This window comes from Caenorhabditis remanei, chromosome V (assembly GCF_010183535.1).
Source record: "Caenorhabditis remanei strain PX506 chromosome V, whole genome shotgun sequence".
Taxonomy (NCBI): Eukaryota; Metazoa; Nematoda; class Chromadorea; order Rhabditida; family Rhabditidae; genus Caenorhabditis; species Caenorhabditis remanei.
Window position 1 is genome coordinate 5,628,337 of NC_071332.1, and position 25,639 is coordinate 5,653,975.

General features: G+C 36.0%; 7 protein-coding genes across 7 annotated transcripts; 2 read left to right on the plus strand and 5 right to left on the minus strand.

The window, feature by feature from the left end:
* Positions 1-337: 337 nt before the first annotated feature.
* On the minus strand, positions 338-2,200 carry GCK72_017496 (uncharacterized protein; the record flags this gene model as incomplete). The annotated part of the gene is made up of 6 exons (XM_053732116.1): positions 338-461; positions 506-727; positions 830-925; positions 973-1,084; positions 1,129-1,644; positions 2,152-2,200. 6 exons carry the CDS (start codon positions 2,198-2,200, stop codon positions 338-340), a joined length of 1,119 nt encoding a protein of 372 aa, XP_053581029.1.
* Positions 2,201-2,403: 203 nt separating this feature from the next.
* GCK72_017497 (uncharacterized protein) lies at positions 2,404-3,842 on the minus strand (the record flags this gene model as incomplete). Its single annotated transcript, XM_053732117.1, has 6 exons — positions 2,404-2,527; positions 2,574-2,795; positions 2,895-3,014; positions 3,061-3,172; positions 3,218-3,739; positions 3,794-3,842. 6 exons carry the CDS (start codon positions 3,840-3,842, stop codon positions 2,404-2,406), a joined length of 1,149 nt encoding a protein of 382 aa, XP_053581030.1.
* Positions 3,843-4,066: 224 nt separating this feature from the next.
* GCK72_017498 (uncharacterized protein) lies at positions 4,067-5,827 on the minus strand (the record flags this gene model as incomplete). Its single annotated transcript, XM_053732118.1, has 8 exons — positions 4,067-4,190; positions 4,282-4,605; positions 4,673-4,787; positions 4,835-4,944; positions 5,022-5,136; positions 5,195-5,308; positions 5,365-5,529; positions 5,779-5,827. 8 exons carry the CDS (start codon positions 5,825-5,827, stop codon positions 4,067-4,069), a joined length of 1,116 nt encoding a protein of 371 aa, XP_053581031.1.
* Positions 5,828-7,461: 1,634 nt separating this feature from the next.
* On the plus strand, positions 7,462-11,001 carry GCK72_017499 (uncharacterized protein; the record flags this gene model as incomplete). Its single annotated transcript, XM_053732119.1, has 6 exons — positions 7,462-7,512; positions 7,597-7,641; positions 9,198-9,335; positions 9,379-9,453; positions 9,649-10,623; positions 10,675-11,001. 6 exons carry the CDS (start codon positions 7,462-7,464, stop codon positions 10,999-11,001), a joined length of 1,611 nt encoding a protein of 536 aa, XP_053581032.1.
* A 141-nt stretch (positions 11,002-11,142) lies between these two features.
* GCK72_017500 (uncharacterized protein) lies at positions 11,143-12,368 on the minus strand (the record flags this gene model as incomplete). Its single annotated transcript, XM_053732120.1, has 2 exons — positions 11,143-11,805; positions 11,850-12,368. 2 exons carry the CDS (start codon positions 12,366-12,368, stop codon positions 11,143-11,145), a joined length of 1,182 nt encoding a protein of 393 aa, XP_053581033.1.
* A 7,996-nt stretch (positions 12,369-20,364) lies between these two features.
* Positions 20,365-22,290, plus strand: GCK72_017501 (uncharacterized protein; the record flags this gene model as incomplete). The annotated part of the gene is made up of 5 exons (XM_053732121.1): positions 20,365-20,427; positions 20,512-20,544; positions 20,596-20,670; positions 20,947-21,921; positions 21,973-22,290. The coding sequence occupies 5 exons, from the start codon at positions 20,365-20,367 to the stop codon at positions 22,288-22,290; spliced, it is 1,464 nt and encodes a 487-aa protein (XP_053581034.1).
* Positions 22,291-22,421: 131 nt separating this feature from the next.
* Positions 22,422-25,546, minus strand: GCK72_017502 (uncharacterized protein; the record flags this gene model as incomplete). Its single annotated transcript, XM_053732122.1, has 7 exons — positions 22,422-23,084; positions 23,130-23,675; positions 23,725-24,316; positions 24,363-24,508; positions 24,553-24,836; positions 24,886-25,396; positions 25,445-25,546. 7 exons carry the CDS (start codon positions 25,544-25,546, stop codon positions 22,422-22,424), a joined length of 2,844 nt encoding a protein of 947 aa, XP_053581035.1.
* Between the last annotated feature and the right edge of the window lie 93 nt (positions 25,547-25,639).

The following is a 25,639-nucleotide window of genomic DNA, read 5'->3' on the forward strand; positions in this document are numbered from 1 at the left end:
TTTGTTGCTCTCACTTCTTTTCAAACTCATTTTAGAATTCGATGCAGAGCGAGACGATTCGGAAGCAGAAGCAGCTCCTTTTCCTGTTTTTTCTTCTTCCCCTGTTTTCTCTTCTCGTTTATTTTGTTGTTCACCAAACACTGATCCATATTTGTAACATCGATAAACAACGAACAATGTAACTCCAGAAACCAAGATAATTGTTGCCAATCTCGCTGTCAAATTCATGCTTCTGGGAAATGAACGTGGAAATGAACCGAAACAAAATAGTATGTTTTAAAAACCAATTTATATAATACAAAGCAAGTCACGTAATAAATCAAAACTTTTATTCTATTCAAAGAATGTACCAAGATCCTTCGAATCCTCTTTTCTGAACCGATCCATCTGATTTGAATCTCATTGTCACAAATTTGTCCGGAGACACCCACCACCAAGGAGCTGTGGCATTACCAGAGAGGCTGAAAATGAAGACTATTTTTAGAATTTACTGATTCCCACTTACTTTGCAACAAGATTGTTAGCAATTACTGTAGACGTGTTATAAATCTCCAACACGTCAAATCTAGCTTCTGTCAAAAAGTCATCAATAGTAACGTTGACATGAAAACCATCTGGAGCAGTGATATAATACAATTGCTCAGTATACGGATCATAGTTGTTTGGGTAGTTTGGAGACGTGAATGTTCCATTAATACCGGTCTGGTTGATTGGTGCAGAGTATACTCTGAGAAGAGTGAAGATTGATTAATTGTGACTGACTGATAAGAGAGAAACTATATTTTCCTAAAGGAATAAAACTCGCTTTGCATTCCATGTCAATAGCCACCCGTTCTTTGTGATTGTTCTATCGGTATGAAACTTGAACGAAACGTAGTTGGAGGAACTTTCAAAGTCGTAACGGGGATTCAAGTACTCGTCGGTTCTGAAATAAAAATACTCTTTGTCCCAAGCTCAGAGTCCCAAACTTACTTTCCAAGATATGGATAAGTGGAGTTAGGACCATCGTAAACCATCACGTAATCGAATGTTTGCTCAACCAAATAGGGACTGAATTGAAGAGTGATATAAGTGTTGTTGGGTGCTGTAAATCCGTCTATTTAACGTTTAAAACAAATTCAAACTAACCAGTAATAGTATACCAACAATCCAGATTATTATAATACTGCGCGGGATAGCCTGGTGATTGAATAGTTCCAGATCGGGTATACAGTGATCCGTAATTTGTTGTAGTTGGACACAAAGCGGGCATCTGTCTACACATTGCTGGTTGGATACTGTAGCAAGGTGTCGCCTTCATTCCACTTGGATCAGATCCTCTTAATGTTGCACAATCTCCATTGGGTCCTGGCTCTCCTGGACTCCACCATGTTGAAAATGGTGTAGTTCCATCCGAGTTGTACCACTTATTGGTTGTAACGTTTCTTGTGATGGCTAGCCATGGTTGAGCGAACAATCCAGCAGTGAAATAGTTTAGAAATGTGAATTCTTTCGAGAGCGAAACGAAGACCTGAGATCCACCAAGAGATTGACAGTAACTAGCGGTTTCAGAGTAGGTCATGTAGCGGTCGGAAACTATGTAGCAATAGGATGTTTCATTTGCAAAAGTCCAGCCAGATGGGCAAAGACTAGCAGGTGTGGCATCTGAATTTCAGAACATGGGTTAAGAGAACGGAAATGACAACACTAGAATATTCTTAAAGACAAATAGTCATACCAAGCCACAATTATCATACTTTGTTTGGTAACGATTTTAATGAAAAGTTACAAAACAACTATCATTACTGTCTCTGTTTTTCCTCCACAACTTCAACGGAAATTTTTTAACAACTGTATTATAACGGCACCTGTGATGGAACGTCACCTTTATTATAACGGCACCCCATCTATACTCAGAATTCATGAATTTGATTATCTTGGTGTTTTTTCTTGGTTCTGATTAGATGCTTCTGATTAGAGTAATCTCTAGATCATCAAATACAACGTCCAAAAAAGTTTTTCCGTTTAACTTTAATGAGTTTCTGAATCATTTTTCTGAGGGCAGTTGAAAACATAACGCCATGCCGTTATAATACTTTTTACGATACTTTGGTTGGATTCAGCAGTTTCAGACAAGTCTCCTTAGATATGAAGTTATAACTAACTGCTTACCTCGAAAAGCAGAAGCAAAAATCAGTGCGGTCAGTACGGCAGTCAACATTTTTCACCAACTGATCAGTGAATGTTATCTCTATCTTCACCGTCAACCCAATTTCCACTTTTCAACAAAAATTTATAGCGATAGAAGAATTTACGACCTCATGCCACATTTCAGATTGAATATACGTAATAAACATTTTTTGATAATGTCGGGCAGTTATCAAAAAAGTTGGGAAAAAGAAAAGAAAGGTAATAAAATGTTATTTATTGGATGAACCAAAACAGTGAGAATCCTTTCTTCTGGACCATGTAGTCAGATTTGAATCGCATTGTCACGTATCGAGAAGGAGATACCCAGGACCATGGAGCAATGGATGGACCGGATAAGCTGAAACATGAGTTGCATCATTTCAAAAAAAAATTATGAAACTCACTTTGCTACCAGATAGTTGGAGCTGACATACGAGGAGTTGTAAATTTCCAAAATATCGAAATTCAATTCAGTCACAAAATCAGTGATTGATACATTAACTTGAAATCCAAGTGGTGCAGTTATATAATATAATTGTTCAGTGTATGGATCATAATCGTTCGGGTAGTTTGGAGAAGTGAATGACCCATTCTGACCCGATTGGCTGATTGGTGGAGTGTTTGATCTGCAACAATAGGTTCCAGCATGTACAAAATGGAATCAAAGATTGACTTGTAAATTGATAAGACTAGAAATATGATCTTGAACAAAATGTGAAACTCACTTTGCATTCCAGGTCAGCTGCCATCCTTTGTCAGTAATAATATTATCAGTGTGGAACTTGAAGCTCACTGAGTTGTTGGAACTTTCGAAATCGAAACGAAGGAAGTACCAGTAGTCAGTTCTTCAAAAGCGATTGTATTGTAAGGATTCGCTCAAAAAAAACTTACGTTCCAAGGAATGGGTAACTTGAATTGGGACCGTCGTAGACATCGATGTAATCAACGTAATCTTGAACCATATAAGGATTGAATAGAAGTGTGATATAGGTGTTCTTCGGAGCTGAAACAATAACAATTTGACAAATCAGAGAATTTCGGAACTTACAAGTAATCGTGTACCAGCAGTCTAGGTTATTGTAATATTGTACTGGATACCCTGGCGATTGGATTGTTCCAGATCTTGTACTTGACCCTCCATAGTCCTTTATTGTTGGACACAATGCAGGCATTTGTCTGCAGAGAGCAGGCTGAAGACTATAACATTGAGTTGCTTTGAGTCCAGCTGTTGTTATTCCTTTGAACGTTGCACAGTCCCCATTGACACCTGGCTCTCCAGTAGTCCAATAAGATCTGGGTGGTGTAGTCTTATCAGAATTGTACCAAATATTGGTAGTGGTGTTTCTGGTAGTAGCAATCCAAGGTTGGACAAGAGACGATGAAGTGAAATCAGTGAGCCAAGTGAGTTCCCTGGTTGTGAAAACAAAAACTTGAGATCCACCGATAGACTGACAATAAGGATCTGCTTCAGAATATGTCATGTATTGAGAAGACTGGATGTAACAATAAGAAGTGTTCGTGGAGAATGTCCATCCAGACGGGCAGTGGTTGTTGTCATCGGCAGTGACATCTGAAAAGTATAAGCTGAAACATCTCTAATATATCTTGTAAAAATATGACTTACATTGAGTTGCTGACACAAAGAGCAACGCGGTCAGTACAGCAGCGATCATTTTGTCTCGACTGACTATCTCATTCTTCTCTATCGCTACCGAGCACTCTGTCAAGCCACACAGAATTTACGACTGTGTAATGTGAAAGCACACTTCAGTTTCAAAATTGGGTGAATCTAAATATGTATGTGCGTATGCGAAATCAAACTTTCATCTGGAATACTGGAAGCAGAATTTATCAGAATTTTCTCGAATTTTTATGAGTGTTCTAGAAATACAACAGTTTAGCAGTAACTCCAAAATGCGTGCCATCCTTTGTATTGGATAAGGCCGTCGGACACAAACTTCATTGACATGTAACTTCTTGGAGAGATCCAGTTGAAGGGGGCTACAGACGTTCCTGATAATCTGAAACATGAAGCTTTAGTGACTAGAAAATGATTCAAATCGAAGCGATGTCTGTTTCCAGATTCCTTTAGTCCAGATGTACTACACTTACGTATAAACTAAAGTGTTGTTGGATTGGACACTGCTATTATAGATATTCAAATAGTCATATTTGCTCTCCGTTCGGAAATCGTCAATTGTCAAATTCACTTGCATCCCATATGCAACACTGATTTGGTATACTTGCTCATCATAAGTGTCATAGTTATTCGGATAATTGGGCGAAGTCATTGTTCCATTGGTTCCACTTTGTGTGATTACTGGCATATCTTTCTTTGCCTTCCACGTTGCTAACCAACCCTTATCGGTGATTGCGTAATTCGTTTTGAATCTAACATTCATCATATTTCCAGACGATTCGAAACCACGCCCAGAGCTGTATGATGAGGGTCTTGAAATAGGTTGAAGTAGGGTGTGTAAGACTAGATATGATAATAACTCACTGCCCAATCCAGTTAGCATAAGAAGTTGAATTTCCTTCGTAGATATCAACCGAGTCATACCATTCTTCAATAAGGAACGGATAGAATGTGACGGTGATGAATGTGTTGTTAGGAGCTGAAAATAGAAGATGTGGTCATAAATCAGCAACGAGTAAAATTCACAGTTAATGAGATATCTGCAATCCAAGTTGTTGTAGTATTGAATTGGATATCCAGGGGATTGGAATGTTCCAGACCAAGTGTTAGGTCCACCGATGACAGCACTATTGCAACTGCAAAAACATATTCGATATTTCATTTTCCGGTTGCATCTTCACAACCACTTCACAACCAAAGGAACAAAACTCACAGTGCAGGTGTCTGTTTACAGAATGCTGGTTGTAATTGATAACATTGTGTGACTTGTAATCCTGAAGGAGACGCTCCTTTGAAGGTCACACAGTCACCATTCACACTTGGTTCATCTAGAAATTGCATCCTGTTCTTATCATTTTCTCTCTTTTTGACGGGTTTTAAACTCACTTGTAGTCCACATTAAAGTATAGAAATAGGTTCCATCGAGATTGTAGAACTTGTTGGTTGTAGTGTTCCTTTTTGCACCCAGCCAAGGTTGTAAAATGTTTGTTTTGGTGAGGGCTGGAAAGAAGAAAATGAACTTCAGAATATCCTAATTAATTCTAGAGAGGACTTACCAACTAGGGCGTCTCTCTCAGAATATGAACTGATAGAGACAGATTTTCCGCCGATCGAGTTACAGTACTGAACGGATTCATCAAAAGTGAACAGTCTTGCAGAGAAGGTATAACATTCAGAAGTATCCGGGTTGAATGTCCAACCAGTTGGACATTCATTTCCAACTGCAAGAATAAGATTGCATAATAAATTACAGAAAAATGTACGGTAAAAGCTGTATTATAACATCACGCCGTTACATTTTTCAAAAATCGTCACTGAAAAAATCGTTCTCAGGCATTCTCACAAATCTGGGGAGTCTTGTTTTCGATACATTTAATCAAAATCAAGAATTATTTCCAAAAAAATTATAATATCGCACTTTAAGTATACATGGGTGTCGTAATAATAAAGTTATCTCGGTACCTTCTTACCTGTGAAGCCAATGAAGTTGAAAGCAAGAAAAACCGAAAGAAGAATCATTGGAATCAGAGTGTAAATGAGCTCCTTGTCTCTTATCAATTCAACAAGTGATAGAATTATCAACTGATTAAATCATGTTTTATGTAAATGTTTGATTAATTGAGTAGATGCCGTTGAATAGAAAAATCAAAAAAAAAAGAGTTTCATGAGATGACGAAAGATTTTTTTTGCTTTTCGCACAAAACTTGTAGATTTTAATTTCAGAAATGGAGTTTGGAAAACTGAAAGAATAGACAGTCTATTTTAAGTATATAGGAATTTTTCAAATATGTATCTAAAAAAATGGTGTGCAATTAGTATTCCTTATTCATCTTTACTAGATTAATATCTTTGTAGAAGCATCTTCTTTTAGAATCGAAAAATGAGGTTCACTCCCAAATCGTCATATTTCTCCATAGTCCTCGTGATGTCTGCCGTCTCTTTCCCCACACCCTCTCCGAATAACTCCGCCCACTGCACGCTAAACATAGCAGAGGGCGGAACCCGCAGAATGTCGGAACACTCTGTTGCATAAGTCCCACAACTCGGCTACTCATAAACTTACCTGGCTGGGGGAATTCCGTGATCATCAAGGCGGAATCCCCATGGCGAGGCCTATCCATTGCACTTTTGGATGGGCTGACCTGTGTGGCAGTCTCGAGTTGAGATTCGCCAACAGTTTAATTTTTGCGTAACGGAGCTGCGTGCGCGCGGCCCTGGAAAGTATTCTATCAGAAATTACATATATATGTGGATGTTAATATTCAGAATATCACAGTGCACGGTCTTAAACACTCTAAGAAAAAACTGCAAGAAAAGAGAAATTTTTGGTACAGAAAAGTAGTATATATATTTTTCGACTTTTTTAGAAAAAGTAATGTTGGCTGTAATGGCTGAACATCTCATTTCTACGGATACAGCAATACGAGTAATTCCAAATTTCAGTCAGTGTTATCAGTGTGAATCTTCGAATGGGCGGACCCGTCTTTCAGATGCCATCGTGGTCTACTATTGTAATCACCACGATTATTTTTTTCTGTAAAATTACATGAACTTATGGATAATTCCGATTCATTCGTTTCTACAGTCATTTCTGAATCTGTATTACTTTTTTCTTTCATTTTGATCACAAGATTCTTCACAATCCGATTCATTCCTCGAGTTTTTTGCCCGACTAGATAGATCACAATCTTGACCACTTGATTCTCCCTCTGACATGAATCAGAAACTTACAAACTATCAAATTCAGTAAATGAAATTTCGATAAATCTGAAAAAATACTTTTCTGTTCCTCGTAAATCGTATTTCCCGCTTGGGGCGGCTGGAGGAGCGCCAGTTAAATCGTTGGCTGAGTACTCAACGTTAATACATATGTGTGTGGGAACACATGTTTTTTTTAAATTGTTCTAATTATTTTTCGTTTATTTCCCAAATTTTGCTTCCGATTTTCCTTTTTTCTTCTGCCAATCAGCTATTGATTAAAAAAATAAATAGCTAAATAAAAATTGAATTTAACTTTACGTGAAAAAATAGGATTTACTTGAAACGCGAAATATTTAAATTTTCTGAACTTTCAACGTGTCACGTCATCAGCTCAGCCCACTGACCAATTTGAATTATTTGTAGCCAATTCCTAGAGACATTTTCGATAAATAATGGACAATTTGACCACCCTCTTGTCGAGTTCAATGACGACTAACAGTTTGGTAAGTTGGAAAAACTTGGCTTAATCCCTCTTAGAGATATTAATTTATTTTACACTCTCCCACTCAAATAGATCATTCTTCCAGGCTGCTACAACCGAAAAGCGGATCTTCACAATCGTTTCGGAGAGAGTATGTTTCGATAAATTTTTAGTTTATAAAATAGAGACACAGAAACCTAAAAATCAACTTTCAAAAGAAGCTTCCGTGACCTGTCAGTATCTGAAATTTCAATCTGAAAATTGATCAGTTTTCACATTGATTTGCTGCATCTCCCCTTCTCGGCTCCTCCTTCTCCTCCTCCCATCACTCTTGTAAAGACCGCTGCGACATTGTGGTCGGATGGCACAGGTTGTTGGCGTGCGGTCCGTATATGGATTCAGTCCTATTTTCCGTCCGTATAGTCCGCGGCGGAATTATGGCCCGCTACGGACTGTAGATGGACTCACTGCGGACTTCGGGAAAAGAGGAGGAAGTGGGCAACAGGCGTCCGCGCGCGGACTCAGCGCGGACCGTATATGGATTGGCGAAATAGTCCGTATGGACTGGCCGCGGCGGCCGCTTGCAGCAGCTCTTCCGAAGCTCTCCGACGCCTCTCGGATAATAATAATTTTTGTAATCATTTACGGAGCTTTTACGTTTCCTTTCCTATTTTTCGAAAGTTTCACCTTTCTTTATGTTTCTTCTATTGAAATTCCTCTTAATTAATTTTTTTCGTGAAAAATTCTCGCATTTAACTGTGAATGATCGAAAAATTAGTATGTTTTCAGTCAGTCCGATGATCCCAAAAAGAGAAACAGCGGCGATAGCTGAAATGGAACCAATTCATCGATTTCCTCAAAGGTTTGTGATAATATTCAGCAGAGTTGCGCGGAATTCCGGCTTCCGACTTCCGGCTTCCGACTTCCGTTTTGAAAATTTTACTTCCGGTTTCCGACTTCCGGATTAGAAATTTTACTTCCGACTTCCGTTTTAGAAAAAATCAAAGCTTTCTCTGTTCAAAATAATTTTTTCAGTGAGAAACTTGGATAAAATTGGCCGGAACTCCTTCTCAAGCACGACATCTGTATTTGTCCGGGGGAGGAATTGCTTCTACGACAATTGGATTTCGATGGATTTCAAGGACACGACTGCCCGACAAACTTGGTATTTCTATGTCTAATTTACTATGTTTTCTTCTTATTTTCATTATTTTTAATGTTCCTTTTATCTTTCTTTAAAAAAAAGTAATTTTATTACTAATCTTCCTTGCAAAACGGACCGTATATGAAGCACACATACCGTCCTTAGCTACTTCTTTTTGAGTCCGGCGCGGGCGCGTATATGGTCCGTATTTCGTCGCTGGCCAACTACCTGTGAGTGCACAGGAGTGAGAAAGCTGTGCACTGGTTCGACTCGGTATAACATTTTTTTCTTTTTTTTAAATAGTTTTTTTGCTACCATAAGACGTAAGTTACGAAAATAGCAGTAATTTTGTTTTATGATAGCTTCCAAAAATTCATTGAAAAAAGACAAAAAACGGTAGAGGGGTCAAACCAATGCACAGGTTTCTCCCTCCCACACACTAACTTCCTGCAAACACTTTCGGATTGCGTCGCCGTAGTCTTTACAAGGGTGATGAAAGGAGGAGAATGAGGAGCCGAGAGGGAAGATACAGTAAACCACTGGTAAAAATTGTCGATTTTCAGATGGAAATGTCAGATTCTCCACTTAAAAGGTTGACACTGTTTTCAATCATTCGTATTTTCCAGAGTGTCAGCCCCAATAATACTATTTTCGCTGTTCCGTCACTAAGCGAGGATACGATGAGCTCGCTATCTGGAAGGGTAAGAATCAAATTTTAAAAACCAATATTATTGGAAAATTCAGATTCGTCTTATCGATTCATCAGAAGACAATAATGGATCGGAAGATCAATTCGAATTGGATGAGGCGTCCGAACAGGTGGGAAATTTTTACGAGAGCGAATGATATTCGTGTTGACAGGAATAATCTGTAGTTAGATTTTGAGCCTGTTGGCCTAGGAATCCCCCAGTTTGGGTTTCTAGGCCATATGAAGTTAGCTTAAAAGATTTTGATCTATTATTTGAATAAGTAGAACGGAATGAATTTGTTACAATAAATCAATTGAACTTTCAGAATGATCGATCGAAAATTGAAGAAAGACCATCGGAACGAAACAAGCTCTACAAACACACACAATCCGTGATGACCGCGACCAAACTCAAAGAGATGGAGATTCGTGGAACACTTGTCCGACCCCTCAACGCCAAGAAGTTGATGGTTCTGAAAGAAGTCAAAGTTCAAGAAATGTTTTCTTTAAATACGGCGTCCCTTTTGTCAATGATTTTATCGAAATCGGACGGAGAGTTGAGAAGAGGAATATTGGTTGAAGGCAACCATCGTGTTGCCACAATCATGAAAAACGATTATGATCTAACCGGATCATTCGATTTTCGAATCCCGATGTCATTGTATGAGATTGAAGACAGAGTTTTCGATGAGGCGTGGACACATTGCCAAGAACTGAAAGTGTCTGACAACTCGCCGGACCGTTCTCGAGTGTCTCTGGAAAAGATCCCAACTACAATTCTCAATATAGCAATGATGGAGCACTGGAGTGGGGAACGCCGAAGAAATGAGAAAATCAGTCGAGAAGATACAGTTGTCTTCATGCTCCGTTATCTGCAGAAGACTGTGAGCGACAAGGAAATCAAGACGATGCGGGACCACCCTCACCAGAGAAGTAAATTTTGGAAAAGTCTCGAAAAACAAGGCTTGATCATGGCGTCGGGAAATTTCTACTTGTCAATGCAACCACTATACTTTTTACTAATGATGCCTGCTACTCAAAAAGTTTGTCTCGAAAAATTCGCGAAAGGAAAATTCCTGAAGACTAACAGACTTTACGTCACGGCATGTAACGCCAGTTTGATTGACGATCATGCAGTTGCCAATGCCATCTCAGAATATCCACCAATAACTGCGGAGACACTTCATGAGCGGCTTCTAAAACTTACAAAAAAGGCTATTGGAAGGAAAGACTCTGGATTCATTGTTCACGAGAGCATTGAGCAGATCGATAATGGAGCTCGTTGTTTCTTCTATGAACGCGTGAGTTAAAGCCATGGGTGAATAAGATTATAGTGATAGTGCTAGTTTCAGGTACCGATGGAGAAGGTTCAACTAATGATATCCAAGTCTCTCCAAGTGTTGATCGTGGAGCCTATACCCGATTCGCTTCAACTGTATTGCAGATGGAATGATAAACAAATCGGAGTCGGAATTACTCACAAAAGTGCTTACGGTGGGAAAAGAGGAATGCTCTCAAATATGATGATGATGGGACCGGGGTTCCTCGGTGTAGATGGTGAAAAGCCGAATGCATCTACAAAATTTGAAGACGTCTTTCGGACGCATTTTTCGGGTGAGAAGGAGTTTTCAGTGCACGTCGTCACCGGATTCTTCGAACTTGATTCATGCTCGAACTGACTATTTGAATATTTTTTTCTTTCTTAAAATAAATTTTTTATGTATCAAAAGTTGGAAACAATCAACAATAACTTTCGAACAACACAACAAAACAAAAAAGTAATTTTAAAAAAAACAATTACCACAACTTATTCGGAAACATCAATGTTTTCTGAACTTTTTGGCACCTCCTCGCTTGAATCCACCACCTCTTCTCTTGATTCCTCTCTTCTTTCCACTCTTATTCTTTCCGCTCTTCTCCTCCTCTTCTTCGAGATCTTTGAGCATCTCAGCGAATTTATCACCAGTCATTTCATAATCATAGGCTCCGATTTCTTCATCACATGATCCATCGTCTTCTCCAAAAATGTTGGCAGAGCTCTTCCCACCGAAACCGCCTTCTTCATCGTCGTCGTCGTCGTCCTCATCTTCATCATCTTCTTCCTCGCCATCGTCTTCCACCTCATCATCATCGTCGTCTACAGTATCGCCGCCATCGTCATCCTCGTTCAAATCATTCAAATCCAAATCATCATCTTCATCTATATCCACGTCTTCCTCGTCAACTGCCTTCTTCTTGTTTCTCTTGCTCTTCTCAGCTCCGAACTCCTTACTGTAATCGATATCAAACTCCTCGTTGAGCTCTCCCGGTTCGAATCTCTCCAGCAGTTGATCGAATTCTTCAGAGTTAACAGATTCGGCGTATTCCCACTCATCTTCTCCTGACTCCTTTTTCACATTCTTCTCTTTGTTCAAACTAGAAGTGTAACGATGAAGGAACCGTTCGTCCGCAGGGATCTCCTCACGACGTTTCCGAGTGTATTCCTGAAAATTAAAACATTTTTTCAATTGAAATATAGATTACTTACATTAGAACCGACAGCCAACTTTCTGACTCCCCATGGATCATGAGACTTCTTTCTAACAATTCGACTTCCGGTTGTCTTGGTGACATCTTTCGGATTACGGAAAGCAAATCTATCAAGGAATGCCATAAGAGTGAAATCGTTGAGCGCCTCTCCTCCATAATTAATTTCTCTTCCCTCCATCAAAGCCTTAGCAAACACGGCAACAGACGGATGATAGTGGTTTGAAAGCAGTAGCAGTTCACTGTCAGCAACTTGAGATGCATCAACAAAGAGTGGATTGCGAGCTACTGAATCATACGGAGATTTGGCTCCACGAGCACCAATATTTCTATGAACCCATCCACCAGTCGACGAGGCTCCGAGTTGACCTGCCTGAGCCTTCTTTTTGTCTTCACTATCATCATCATCTACTACGATATGTTCTGTTGAATCATCTTCTTTCTTCACTCCATCTCTGGCAATTTCATTTCCCTCAACATCGAGATCCACATAACGCTCTTCATCGTCGTCATTTTGCATTTGTTCAACAACACGTGCAGCTGGCTAAAACGATACAAATATTATTAGAATGAAAATGAATAAGTGAAAAAGGAATAAATATGAACAAGTGGAGACTCTTTTTCATAGATTAGAATGAAAATGAAGAAGTGAAAATGGAATAAATATGAACAAGGGGATACTCTTTTTCATAGAATAGAATGAAAATGAAGAAGTGAAAATGGAATAAATATGAACAAGGGGATACTCTTTTTCATAGAATAGAATGAAAATGAATAAGTGAAAATGGAATAAATATGAACAAGGGGATACTCTTTTTCATAGATTAGAATGAAAATGAATAAGTGAAAATGGAATAAATATGAACAAGGGGATACTCTTTTTCATAGAATAGAATGAAAATGAAGAAGTGAAAATGGAATAAATATGAACAAGGGGATACTCTTTTTCATAGAATAGAATGAAAATGAATAAGTGAAAATGGAATAAATATGAACAAGGGGATACTCTTTTTCATAGATTAGAATGAAAATGAAGAAGTGAAAATGGAATAAATATGAACAAGGGGATACTCTTTTTCATAGATTAGAATGAAAATGAATAAGTGAAAATGGAATAAATATGAACAAGGGGATACTCTTTTTCATAGATTAGAATGAAAATGAAGAAGTGAAAATGGAATAAATATGAACAAGGGGATACTCTTTTTCATAGATTAGAATGAAAATGAAGAAGTGAAAATGGAATAAATATGAACAAGGGGATACTCTTTTTCATAGATTAGAATGAAAATGAAGAAGTGAAAATGGAATAAATATGAACAAGGGGATACTCTTTTTCATAGATTAGAATGAAAATGAAGAAGTGAAAATGGAATAAATATGAACAAGGGGATACTCTTTTTCATAGATTAGAATGAAAATGAATAAGTGAAAATGGAATAAATATGAACAAGGGGATACTCTTTTTCATAGATTAGAATGAAAATGAATAAGTGAAAATGGAATAAATATGAACAAGGGGATACTCTTTTTCATAGATTAGAATGAAAATGAAGAAGTGAAAATGGAATAAATATGAACAAGGGGATACTCTTTTTCATAGATTAGAATGAAAATGAATAAGTGAAAATGGAATAAATATGAACAAGTGGAGACTCTTTTTCATAGATTAGAATGAAAATGAAGAAGTGAAAATGGAATAAATATGAACAAGGGGATACTCTTTTTCATAGATTAGAATGAAAATGAAGAAGTGAAAATGGAATAAATATGAACAAGGGGATACTCTTTTTCATAGATTAGAATGAAAATGAATAAGTGAAAATGGAATAAATATGAACAAGTGGAGACTCTTTTTCATAGATTAGAATGAAAATGAATAAGTGAAAATGGAATAAATATGAACAAGTGGAGACTCTTTTTCATAGATTAGAATGAAAATGAAGAAGTGAAAATGGAATAAATATGAACAAGGGGATACTCTTTTTCATAGATTAGAATGAAAATGAAGAAGTGAAAATGGAATAAATATGAACAAGGGGATACTCTTTTTCATAGATTAGAATGAAAATGAATAAGTGAAAATGGAATAAATATGAACAAGGGGATACTCTTTTTCATAGATTAGAATGAAAATGAAGAAGTGAAAATGGAATAAATATGAACAAGGGGATACTCTTTTTCATAGATTAGAATGAAAATGAAGAAGTGAAAATGGAATAAATATGAACAAGGGGATACTCTTTTTCATAGATTAGAATGAAAATGAATAAGTGAAAATGGAATAAATATGAACAAGGGGATACTCTTTTTCATAGATTAGAATGAAAATGAATAAGTGAAAATGGAATAAATATGAACAAGTGGAGACTCTTTTTCATAGATTAGAATGAAAATGAATAAGTGAAAATGGAATAAATATGAACAAGTGGAGACTCTTTTTCATAGATTAGAATGAAAATGAAGAAGTGAAAATGGAATAAATATGAACAAGGGGATACTCTTTTTCATAGATTAGAATGAAAATGAATAAGTGAAAATGGAATAAATATGAACAAGGGGATACTCTTTTTCATAGATTAGAATGAAAATGAAGAAGTGAAAATGGAATAAATATGAACAAGGGGATACTCTTTTTCATAGATTAGAATGAAAATGAAGAAGTGAAAATGGAATAAATATGAACAAGGGGATACTCTTTTTCATAGATTAGAATGAAAATGAATAAGTGAAAATGGAATAAATATGAACAAGGGGATACTCTTTTTCATAGATTAGAATGAAAATGAATAAGTGAAAATGGAATAAATATGAACAAGTGGAGACTCTTTTTCATAGATTAGAATGAAAATGAATAAGTGAAAATGGAATAAATATGAACAAGGGGATACTCTTTTTCATAGATTAGAATGAAAATGAATAAGTGAAAATGGAATAAATATGAACAAGTGGAGACTCTTTTTCATAGATTAGAATGAAAATGAATAAGTGAAAATGGAATAAATATGAACAAGTGGAGACTCTTTTTCATAGATTAGAATGAAAATGAAGAAGTGAAAATGGAATAAATATGAACAAGGGGATACTCTTTTTCATAGATTAGAATGAAAATGAAGAAGTGAAAATGGAATAAATATGAACAAGGGGATACTCTTTTTCATAGATTAGAATGAAAATGAAGAAGTGAAAATGGAATAAATATGAACAAGGGGATACTCTTTTTCATAGATTAGAATGAAAATGAATAAGTGAAAATGGAATAAATATGAACAAGGGGATACTCTTTTTCATAGATTAGAATGAAAATGAATAAGTGAAAATGGAATAAATATGAACAAGGGGATACTCTTTTTCATAGATTAGAATGAAAATGAATAAGTGAAAATGGAATAAATATGAACAAGTGGAGACTCTTTTTCATAGATTAGAATGAAAATGAAGAAGTGAAAATGGAATAAATATGAACAAGGGGATACTCTTTTTCATAGATTAGAATGAAAATGAAGAAGTGAAAATGGAATAAATATGAACAAGGGGATACTCTTTTTCATAGATTAGAATGAAAATGAATAAGTGAAAATGGAATAAATATGAACAAGGGGATACTCTTTTTCATAGATTAGAATGAAAATGAAGAAGTGAAAATGGAATAAATATGAACAAGGGGATACTCTTTTTCATAGATTAGAATGAAAATGAAGAAGTGAAAATGGAATAAATATGAACAAGGGGATACTCTTTTTCATAGATTAGAATGAAAATGAATAAGTGAAAATGGAATAAATATGAACAAGGGGATACTCTTTTTCATAGATTAGAATGAAAATGAATAAGTGAAAATGGAATAAATATGAACAAGTGGAGACTCTTTTTCATAGATTAGAATGAAAATGAATAAGTGAAAATGGAATAAATATGAACAAGTGGAGACTCTTTTTCATAGATTAGAATGAAAATGAAGAAGTGAAAATGGAATAAATATGAACAAGGGGATACTCTTTTTCATAGATTAGAATGAAAATGAAGAAGTGAAAATGGAATAAATATGAACAAGGGGATACTCTTTTTCATAGATTAGAATGAAAATGAATAAGTGAAAATGGAATAAATATGAACAAGGGGATACTCTTTTTCATAGATTAGAATGAAAATGAAGAAGTGAAAATGGAATAAATATGAACAAGGGGATACTCTTTTTCATAGATTAGAATGAAAATGAAGAAGTGAAAATGGAATAAATATGAACAAGGGGATACTCTTTTTCATAGATTAGAATGAAAATGAAGAAGTGAAAATGGAATAAATATGAACAAGGGGATACTCTTTTTCATAGATTAGAATGAAAATGAAGAAGTGAAAATGGAATAAATATGAACAAGGGGATACTCTTTTTCATAGATTAGAATGAAAATGAATAAGTGAAAATGGAATAAATATGAACAAGGGGATACTCTTTTTCATAGATTAGAATGAAAATGAATAAGTGAAAATGGAATAAATATGAACAAGGGGATACTCTTTTTCATAGATTAGAATGAAAATGAAGAAGTGAAAATGGAATAAATATGAACAAGGGGATACTCTTTTTCATAGATTAGAATGAAAATGAATAAGTGAAAATGGAATAAATATGAACAAGTGGAGACTCTTTTTCATAGATTAGAATGAAAATGAAGAAGTGAAAATGGAATAAATATGAACAAGGGGATACTCTTTTTCATAGATTAGAATGAAAATGAAGAAGTGAAAATGGAATAAATATGAACAAGGGGATACTCTTTTTCATAGATTAGAATGAAAATGAAGAAGTGAAAATGGAATAAATATGAACAAGGGGATACTCTTTTTCATAGATTAGAATGAAAATGAAGAAGTGAAAATGGAATAAATATGAACAAGGGGATACTCTTTTTCATAGATTAGAATGAAAATGAATAAGTGAAAATGGAATAAATATGAACAAGGGGATACTCTTTTTCATAGATTAGAATGAAAATGAATAAGTGAAAATGGAATAAATATGAACAAGGGGATACTCTTTTTCATAGATTAGAATGAAAATGAAGAAGTGAAAATGGAATAAATATGAACAAGGGGATACTCTTTTTCATAGATTAGAATGAAAATGAATAAGTGAAAATGGAATAAATATGAACAAGTGGAGACTCTTTTTCATAGATTAGAATGAAAATGAAGAAGTGAAAATGGAATAAATATGAACAAGGGGATACTCTTTTTCATAGATTAGAATGAAAATGAAGAAGTGAAAATGGAATAAATATGAACAAGGGGATACTCTTTTTCATAGATTAGAATGAAAATGAAGAAGTGAAAATGGAATAAATATGAACAAGGGGATACTCTTTTTCATAGATTAGAATGAAAATGAAGAAGTGAAAATGGAATAAATATGAACAAGTGGAGACTCTTTTTCATAGATTAGAATGAAAATGAAGAAGTGAAAATGGAATAAATATGAACAAGGGGATACTCTTTTTCATAGATTAGAATGAAAATGAATAAGTGAAAATGGAATAAATATGAACAAGTGGAGACTCTTTTTCATAGATTAGAATGAAAATGAATAAGTGAAAATGGAATAAATATGAACAAGTGGAGACTCTTTTTCATAGATTAGAATGAAAATGAAGAAGTGAAAATGGAATAAATATGAACAAGGGGATACTCTTTTTCATAGATTAGAATGAAAATGAAGAAGTGAAAATGGAATAAATATGAACAAGGGGATACTCTTTTTCATAGATTAGAATGAAAATGAAGAAGTGAAAATGGAATAAATATGAACAAGTGGAGACTCTTTTTCATAGATTAGAATGAAAATGAAGAAGTGAAAATGGAATAAATATGAACAAGTGGAGACTCTTTTTCATAGATTAGAATGAAAATGAAGAAGTGAAAATGGAATAAATATGAACAAGGGGATACTCTTTTTCATAGATTAGAATGAAAATGAAGAAGTGAAAATGGAATAAATATGAACAAGGGGATACTCTTTTTCATAGATTAGAATGAAAATGAAGAAGTGAAAATGGAATAAATATGAACAAGTGGAGACTCTTTTTCATAGATTAGAATGAAAATGAATAAGTGAAAATGGAATAAATATGAACAAGGGGATACTCTTTTTCATAGATTAGAATGAAAATGAAGAAGTGAAAATGGAATAAATATGAACAAGGGGATACTCTTTTTCATAGATTAGAATGAAAATGAAGAAGTGAAAATGGAATAAATATGAACAAGGGGGTACTCTTTTTCATAGATTAGAATGAAAATGAAGAAGTGAAAATGGAATAAATATGAACAAGTGGAGACTCTTTTTCATAGATTAGAATGAAAATGAAGAAGTGAAAATGGAATAAATATGAACAAGTGGAGACTCTTTTTCATAGATTAGAATGAAAATGAATAAGTGAAAATGGAATAAATATGAACAAGTGGAGACTCTTTTTCATAGATTAGAATGAAAATGAATAAGTGAAAATGGAATAAATATGAACAAGGGGATACTCTTTTTCATAGATTAGAATGAAAATGAAGAAGTGAAAATGGAATAAATATGAACAAGGGGATACTCTTTTTCATAGATTAGAATGAAAATGAAGAAGTGAAAATGGAATAAATATGAACAAGTGGAGACTCTTTTTCATAGATTAGAATGAAAATGAATAAGTGAAAATGGAATAAATATGAACAAGTGGAGACTCTTTTTCATAGATTAGAATGAAAATGAAGAAGTGAAAATGGAATAAATATGAACAAGGGGATACTCTTTTTCATAGATTAGAATGAAAATGAAGAAGTGAAAATGGAATAAATATGAACAAGGGGATACTCTTTTTCATAGATTAGAATGAAAATGAATAAGTGAAAATGGAATAAATATGAACAAGGGGAGACTCTTTTTCATAGATTAGAATGAAAATGAATAAGTGAAAATGGAATAAATATGAACAAGGGGATACTCTTTTTCATAGATTAGAATGAAAATGAATAAGTGAAAATGGAATAAATATGAACAAGGGGATACTCTTTTTCATAGATTAGAATGAAAATGAATAAGTGAAAATGGAATAAATATGAACAAGGGGATACTCTTTTTCATAGATTAGAATGAAAATGAAGAAGTGAAAATGGAATAAATATGAACAAGTGGAGACTCTTTTTCATAGATTAGAATGAAAATGAAGAAGTGAAAATGGAATAAATATGAACAAGGGGATACTCTTTTTCATAGATTAGAATGAAAATGAAGAAGTGAAAATGGAATAAATATGAACAAGGGGATACTCTTTTTCATAGATTAGAATGAAAATGAAGAAGTGAAAATGGAATAAATATGAACAAGGGGATACTCTTTTTCATAGATTAGAATGAAAATGAAGAAGTGAAAATGGAATAAATATGAACAAGTGGAGACTCTTTTTCATAGATTAGAATGAAAATGAATAAGTGAAAATGGAATAAATATGAACAAGGGGATACTCTTTTTCATAGATTAGAATGAAAATGAAGAAGTGAAAATGGAATAAATATGAACAAGTGGATACTCTTTTTCATAGATTAGAATGAAAATGAATAAGTGAAAATGGAATAAATATGAACAAGGGGGTACTCTTTTTCATAGATTAGAATGAAAATGAATAAGTGAAAATGGAATAAATATGAACAAGGGGATACTCTTTTTCATAGATTAGAATGAAAATGAATAAGTGAAAATGGAATAAATATGAACAAGGGGATACTCTTTTTCATAGATTAGAATGAAAATGAAGAAGTGAAAGTGGAATAAATATGAATAAGTGGAGACTCTTTTTCATAGATTAGAATGAAAATGAAGAAGTGAAAATGGAATAAATATGAACAAGGGGATACTCTTTTTCATAGATTAGAATGAAAATGAAGAAGTGAAAATGGAATAAATATGAACAAGTGGATACTCTTTTTCATAGATTAGAATGAAAATGAATAAGTGAAAATGGAATAAATATGAACAAGGGGGTACTCTTTTTCATAGATTAGAATGAAAATGAATAAGTGAAAATGGAATAAATATGAACAAGGGGATACTCTTTTTCATAGATTAGAATGAAAATGAATAAGTGAAAATGGAATAAATATGAACAAGGGGATACTCTTTTTCATAGATTAGAATGAAAATGAAGAAGTGAAAGTGGAATAAATATGAACAAGGGGAGACTTTTCTTCATTTTCATTCTCTTCTATGAAGACGGGTATCCCCATGTTCATTTCAGAGATATAATCATCCTAGGAAACCGTGTATGATGATGAAAATGTTTCACAAAAAAATAATTCGTTTCTCAAAGTTTTCATGTGAACTCACGCGTGAACACGAGAGAACGTTCCGATTTATTTTAAACGTGGCATTAGACTAGACACGTCATCAGCTCAACCCACTTACCTATTTAGTAACCATTTTTCGTTCATTTTCAAAGAATTCACCGTTTTTTTCAACGAGTCAGCTGAGTTAAAAAATGTCGTCAATTCAAGACAACAACATGACTACGATTGGATCTAGCGAACCTGATTACACATTAGTAAGTTGGAAAAACTTGGCTTAATCCCTCTTAGAGAGATTAATTTATTTTATACTCTCCCACTCAAATAGATTATTCTTCCAGGGATCCCATCCATCAACATCTACTCTCGAGAGAGTATGTTTCAATGAATTTTCAGTTTTTTTTTCAATCATTCGCTTTTTCCAGAGTCTAAATTCGGATGACAGTATGCATAATGTTCCCTCGCTCAGAACGGATACGCTGAGCTCGCTATCAGGAAGGGTAAGCATCAAATTTTAAAAGCAGCTTAAAAGATTTTGATCTATTATTATTATGAATTCATTTTTTCTGTGCAAGAGAAGTCCGCGCCGCACCCACGCGGCGGCCACGCCCATTTATTGCGGCAATGTTCAAAAACTGAACGTAGCGTTGAAATTGGTGTGGGCGTGGCCGCCACGTTAGTGCGGCGCGGACTTCTCTTGCACAGAAAAAAATGAATTCATAATAGAATAAGTAGAATGAAATTAATTTGTTACAACAAATCAAGTGAACTTTCAGGATGATCCATCGAACATTGAAGAAAGACCATCGGAACGAGACAAGCTCTACAAACACACACAATCCGTGATGACCGCGACCAAACTCAAAGAGATGGAGATTCGTGGAACACTTGTCCGACCCCTCAACGCCAAGAAGTTGATGGTTCTGAAAGAAGTCAAAGTTCAAGAAATGTTTTCTTTAAATACGGCGTCCCTTTTGTCAATGATTTTATCGAAATCGGACGGAGAGTTGAGAAGAGGAATATTGGTTGAAGGCAACCATCGTGTTGCCACAATCATGAAAAACGATTATGATCTAACCGGATCATTCGATTTTCGAATCCCGATGTCATTGTATGAGATTGAAGACAGAGTTTTCGATGAGGCGTGGACACATTGCCAAGAACTGAAAGTGTCTGACAACTCGCCGGACCGTTCTCGAGTGTCTCTGGAAAAGATCCCAACTACAATTCTCAATATAGCAATGATGGAGCACTGGAGTGGGGAACGCCGAAGAAATGAGAAAATCAGTCGAGAAGATACAGTTGTCTTCATGCTCCGTTATCTGCAGAAGACTGTGAGCGACAAGGAAATCAAGACGATGCGGGACCACCCTCACCAGAGAAGTAAATTTTGGAAAAGTCTCGAAAAACAAGGCTTGATCATGGCGTCGGGAAATTTCTACTTGTCAATGCAACCACTATACTTTTTACTAATGATGCCTGCTACTCAAAAAGTTTGTCTCGAAAAATTCGCGAAAGGAAAATTCCTGAAGACTAACAGACTTTACGTCACGGCATGTAACGCCAGTTTGATTGACGATCATGCAGTTGCCAATGCCATCTCAGAATATCCACCAATAACTGCGGAGACACTTCATGAGCGGCTTCTAAAACTTACAAAAAAGGCTATTGGAAGGAAAGACTCTGGATTCATTGTTCACGAGAGCATTGAGCAGATCGATAATGGAGCTCGTTGTTTCTTCTATCGCAGAGTGAGTTAAAGCCATGGGTAAATAAGGTTATAGTGATAGTACTGATTTCAGGTACCGATGGAGAAGGTTCAGCTAATGATAACCAAGTCCCTCCAAGTCTTGATCGCGGAGCCTACACAAGATTCGCTTCAACTGTATGCAAGATGGAGTGCTGAACAAATTGGAATCCGAACTGTTTACAAAAGTGCTTATGGTGGGAAAAGAGGAATGCTCTCAGAAATGATGATGATGGGACCGGGATTCCTCGGTGTAGATGGTGAAAAGCCGAAAGCATCTTCAAAAGTCGAAGACATCTTTCGGATGCATTTTTCGGGTGAGACGGAGTTTTCAGTGCACGTCGTCACCGGATTCTACGAAATGACTAATTGAATATTGTTTCTTTCTTAAAATAAATTTTTATGTATCAAAAGTTGGAAACAGTCAACAATAACTTTCGAACAACACAACAAAACGAAAAAGAAAATTTAAAAGAAGCAATTACCACAACTTATTCGGAAACATCAATGTTTTCTGAACTTTTTCGCACCGCCTCGCTTGAATCCACCACCTCTTCTCTTGATTCCACCCTTCTTTCCGTTCTTCTCCTCCTCTTCTTCGAGAGCTTCGAGCATCTCCGCGAATTTATCACCAGCCATTTCATAATCATTGGCTCCCATTTCTTCATCACTTGATCCATCGTCTTCTCCAAAAATGTTGGCAGAGCTCTTCCCTCCGAAACCGCCTTCTTCATCGTCATCGTCGTCGTCCTCATCTTCTTCCTCGTCATCGTCTTCCACCTCATCATCATCGTCGTCTTCAGTATCGCCGCCATCGTCATCATCTTCCATTCCTCCATCTTCTTCTTCGTTCAAATCATTCAAATCCAAATCATCGTCTTCATCCATATCCACGTCTTCCTCTTCAGCTGCCTTCTTCTTGTTTCTTTTGCTCTTCTCAGCTCCGAACTCCTTACTGTAATCGATATCAAACTCTTCGTTGAGCTCTCCCGGTTCGAATCTCTCCAGCAGTTGATCGAATTCTTCAGAGTTAACAGAATCGGCGTATTCCCACTCATCTTCTCCTGACTCCTTCTTCACATTTTTCTCCTTGTTCAAACTAGAAGTGTAACGATGAAGGAACCGTTCGTCCGCAGGGATCTCCTCACGACGTTTCCGAGTGTATTCCTGAAAATCAAAACATTTTTTTTAATTGAAATATAGATTACTTACATTAGAACCGACAGCCAACTTTCTAACTCCCCATGGATCATGAGACTTCTTTCGAACAATTCGACTTCCGGTTGTCTTAGTGACATCTTTCGGATTACGGAAAGCGAATCTATCAAGAATTGCCATAAGAGTGAAATCGTTGAGCGCCTCTCCTCCATAATTGATTTCTCTTCCCTCCATCAAAGCCTTAGCAAACACGGCAACTGACGGATGATAGTGATTTGAAAGCAGTAGAAGTTCACTGTCAGCAACATGAGATGCATCAACAAAGAGTGGATTACGAGCTACTGAATCATACGGAGATTTGGCTCCACGAGCACCAATATTTCTATGAACCCATCCACCAGTCGACGAGGCTCCGAGTTGACCTGCCTGAACCTTCTTTTTGTCTTCACTATCATCATCATCTACTACGATATCTTCTGATGGCTCATCTTCTTTCTTCACTCCATCTCTGGCAATTTCATTTCCCTCAACATCGAGATCCACATAACGCTCTTCATCGTCGTCGTCATTTTGCATTTGTTCAACAACACGTGCAGCTGGCTAAAACGATACAAATATTATTAGGATCTCTTTAGATTTTCCGGCTTACATCAATATCTTTTGTGATAACAATAATCTTCTCCGTAGGACCTCGTAGTTTTTGAAGACGTGAAATGAGAATAAGAATACTGGCAGTGAAATCTGGTTGAGAATTGACAGCGCCTTGAAGAAGACGTTTCACGAATGTTCGAATTCTCTGAGCCGACGAATCTTCTTTCATCGTATCGAACATCAGTTTGAGTAGCTGGGCATACGCTCCGGCTGGACAGTTATCGAGAAGTTTGCGATAAAGAGCATTGTAGAAACGATCCGACACATAATCATTCATTTTATGAAACTGGAACAACAGTTTCAAAGCAGGAATCGCAGTTCTATAATTGGAGTTGTGGGCGAGAAAATAGACATCTTTGACATCTTCGAGAAGTTTATCGGCATCTTTTGCAAATGGGAATGCTCTGTTAGCACCAGCAAGAATGATTGGAAGGAGACGATTATCAGTGATTTTCTTTCCTACAATTGTCTTAAAAAGAGAAAGATAAATTGACATGAGACGACAGCAGAGATCAGAATCTTTCTTCGAGAACTTCATTTGGGTAAGGAATGTCATCGAGTAGAGATGAGCACGTTCGTTAACGTTCTTTCTGAAAAAGTTTAGTTATTTTAAGATTTTTCTGATAATGAGCCTACCTGAATGCTAGTCTCTCAATTTCTTCAACCATAACGAGTCTCATTGCTGGATGTTTTCTAGAAATTCCCTCGAGAAGGTTTACAACGAAAGCTCCGATTTTGTAGTTGGGATGACCGAAAGCGTTGACAAGTGACGAGAGAATCAGCTGAAATCGATTAATAGCAGTTTATTTCTTGAATAATCACGAACATTTTCAGACTCAGGTCTTCCCATTAAGCAGTTAGCCAAAGTTTTCAAAGATCTTTTAATGACTTCTTCTAATGGTCTCTTGATAATCTCGACAAGCGTTTCAATGAACTGTTGATACAGAATCTTGAGCTCATGCTCGAAAGCCCACATCAGAAGAATCTTCCGGCGAGAGCGTTGATTTCCAGAAGAGAGTGCAGTGAGTTCTTTGAGCGCACGCTTCGAGAATGGAATCAATTTTCGGTTTTCTGGGAGGCAGTGGTTGATGAAGACGTCTTCGAGAATTGCTAGAAACAGTCAATTAGAAGGATATAAATCTAAAAACTGTTCACTTACGAATGATATCGACAACATCTCTTGTTCCTTGTTTCTTGCAAGACGCAATAAGTTTTTCAACGTATTCCAAAGAATGCACTGGAGACTTATGCATTTGAAGTTGCATAGCAGTTCTTTTATCGGCTGCTGTTCCTTTTGAGATCACTGAATAAAGCCACGATGCTTCCGATCCGTTCTCTTGTTTGTCTTTTGTTTGAAGGAGTGCGGCGTCTTGTGCCAACGCATCTTTTCCTTCTTCGAGCAACTTCTGAACCTCCGACGCACTCATTTTCTCAGTTTTCTCATCATGAACATGATCGATTTGGTAAGAATACCATTTCGCTCCCTCTTGATGTTTCACCAATAAACCATCTTGTCCGAGAATCTTCTTCAACTGGCGCTTCTGATTTGTGTTCTCTGGTTTGGAAACTGTGGTTGGGGCAGCGTGCCCGTTGGATTTAGCAGCACCGTTTTGTTTCTTCTTTTTAGTGTCTACCGCACCACTTTCGAATTGAGCCATTACTTTTTCAGCCTAAATATACGTTTTGAACTTCTTTAGATGTTTATACGGATCTCTTACATTTGCTAAATCAGTTTCCTTTTGTTTCAACTTTTGAGCTTTTCCCAGCTTCTCCATTGGCTTTTTCGCCGACAACTTCATCGGACGTTTTTTCAGCTTCATTGCTGAAAATAAAACACGTGTCTGGAAACAAAAAAGAACACAAAGAGATAATCGAGTAATACGACTCTTTTCTATAAAGTCGGTGAGACAACA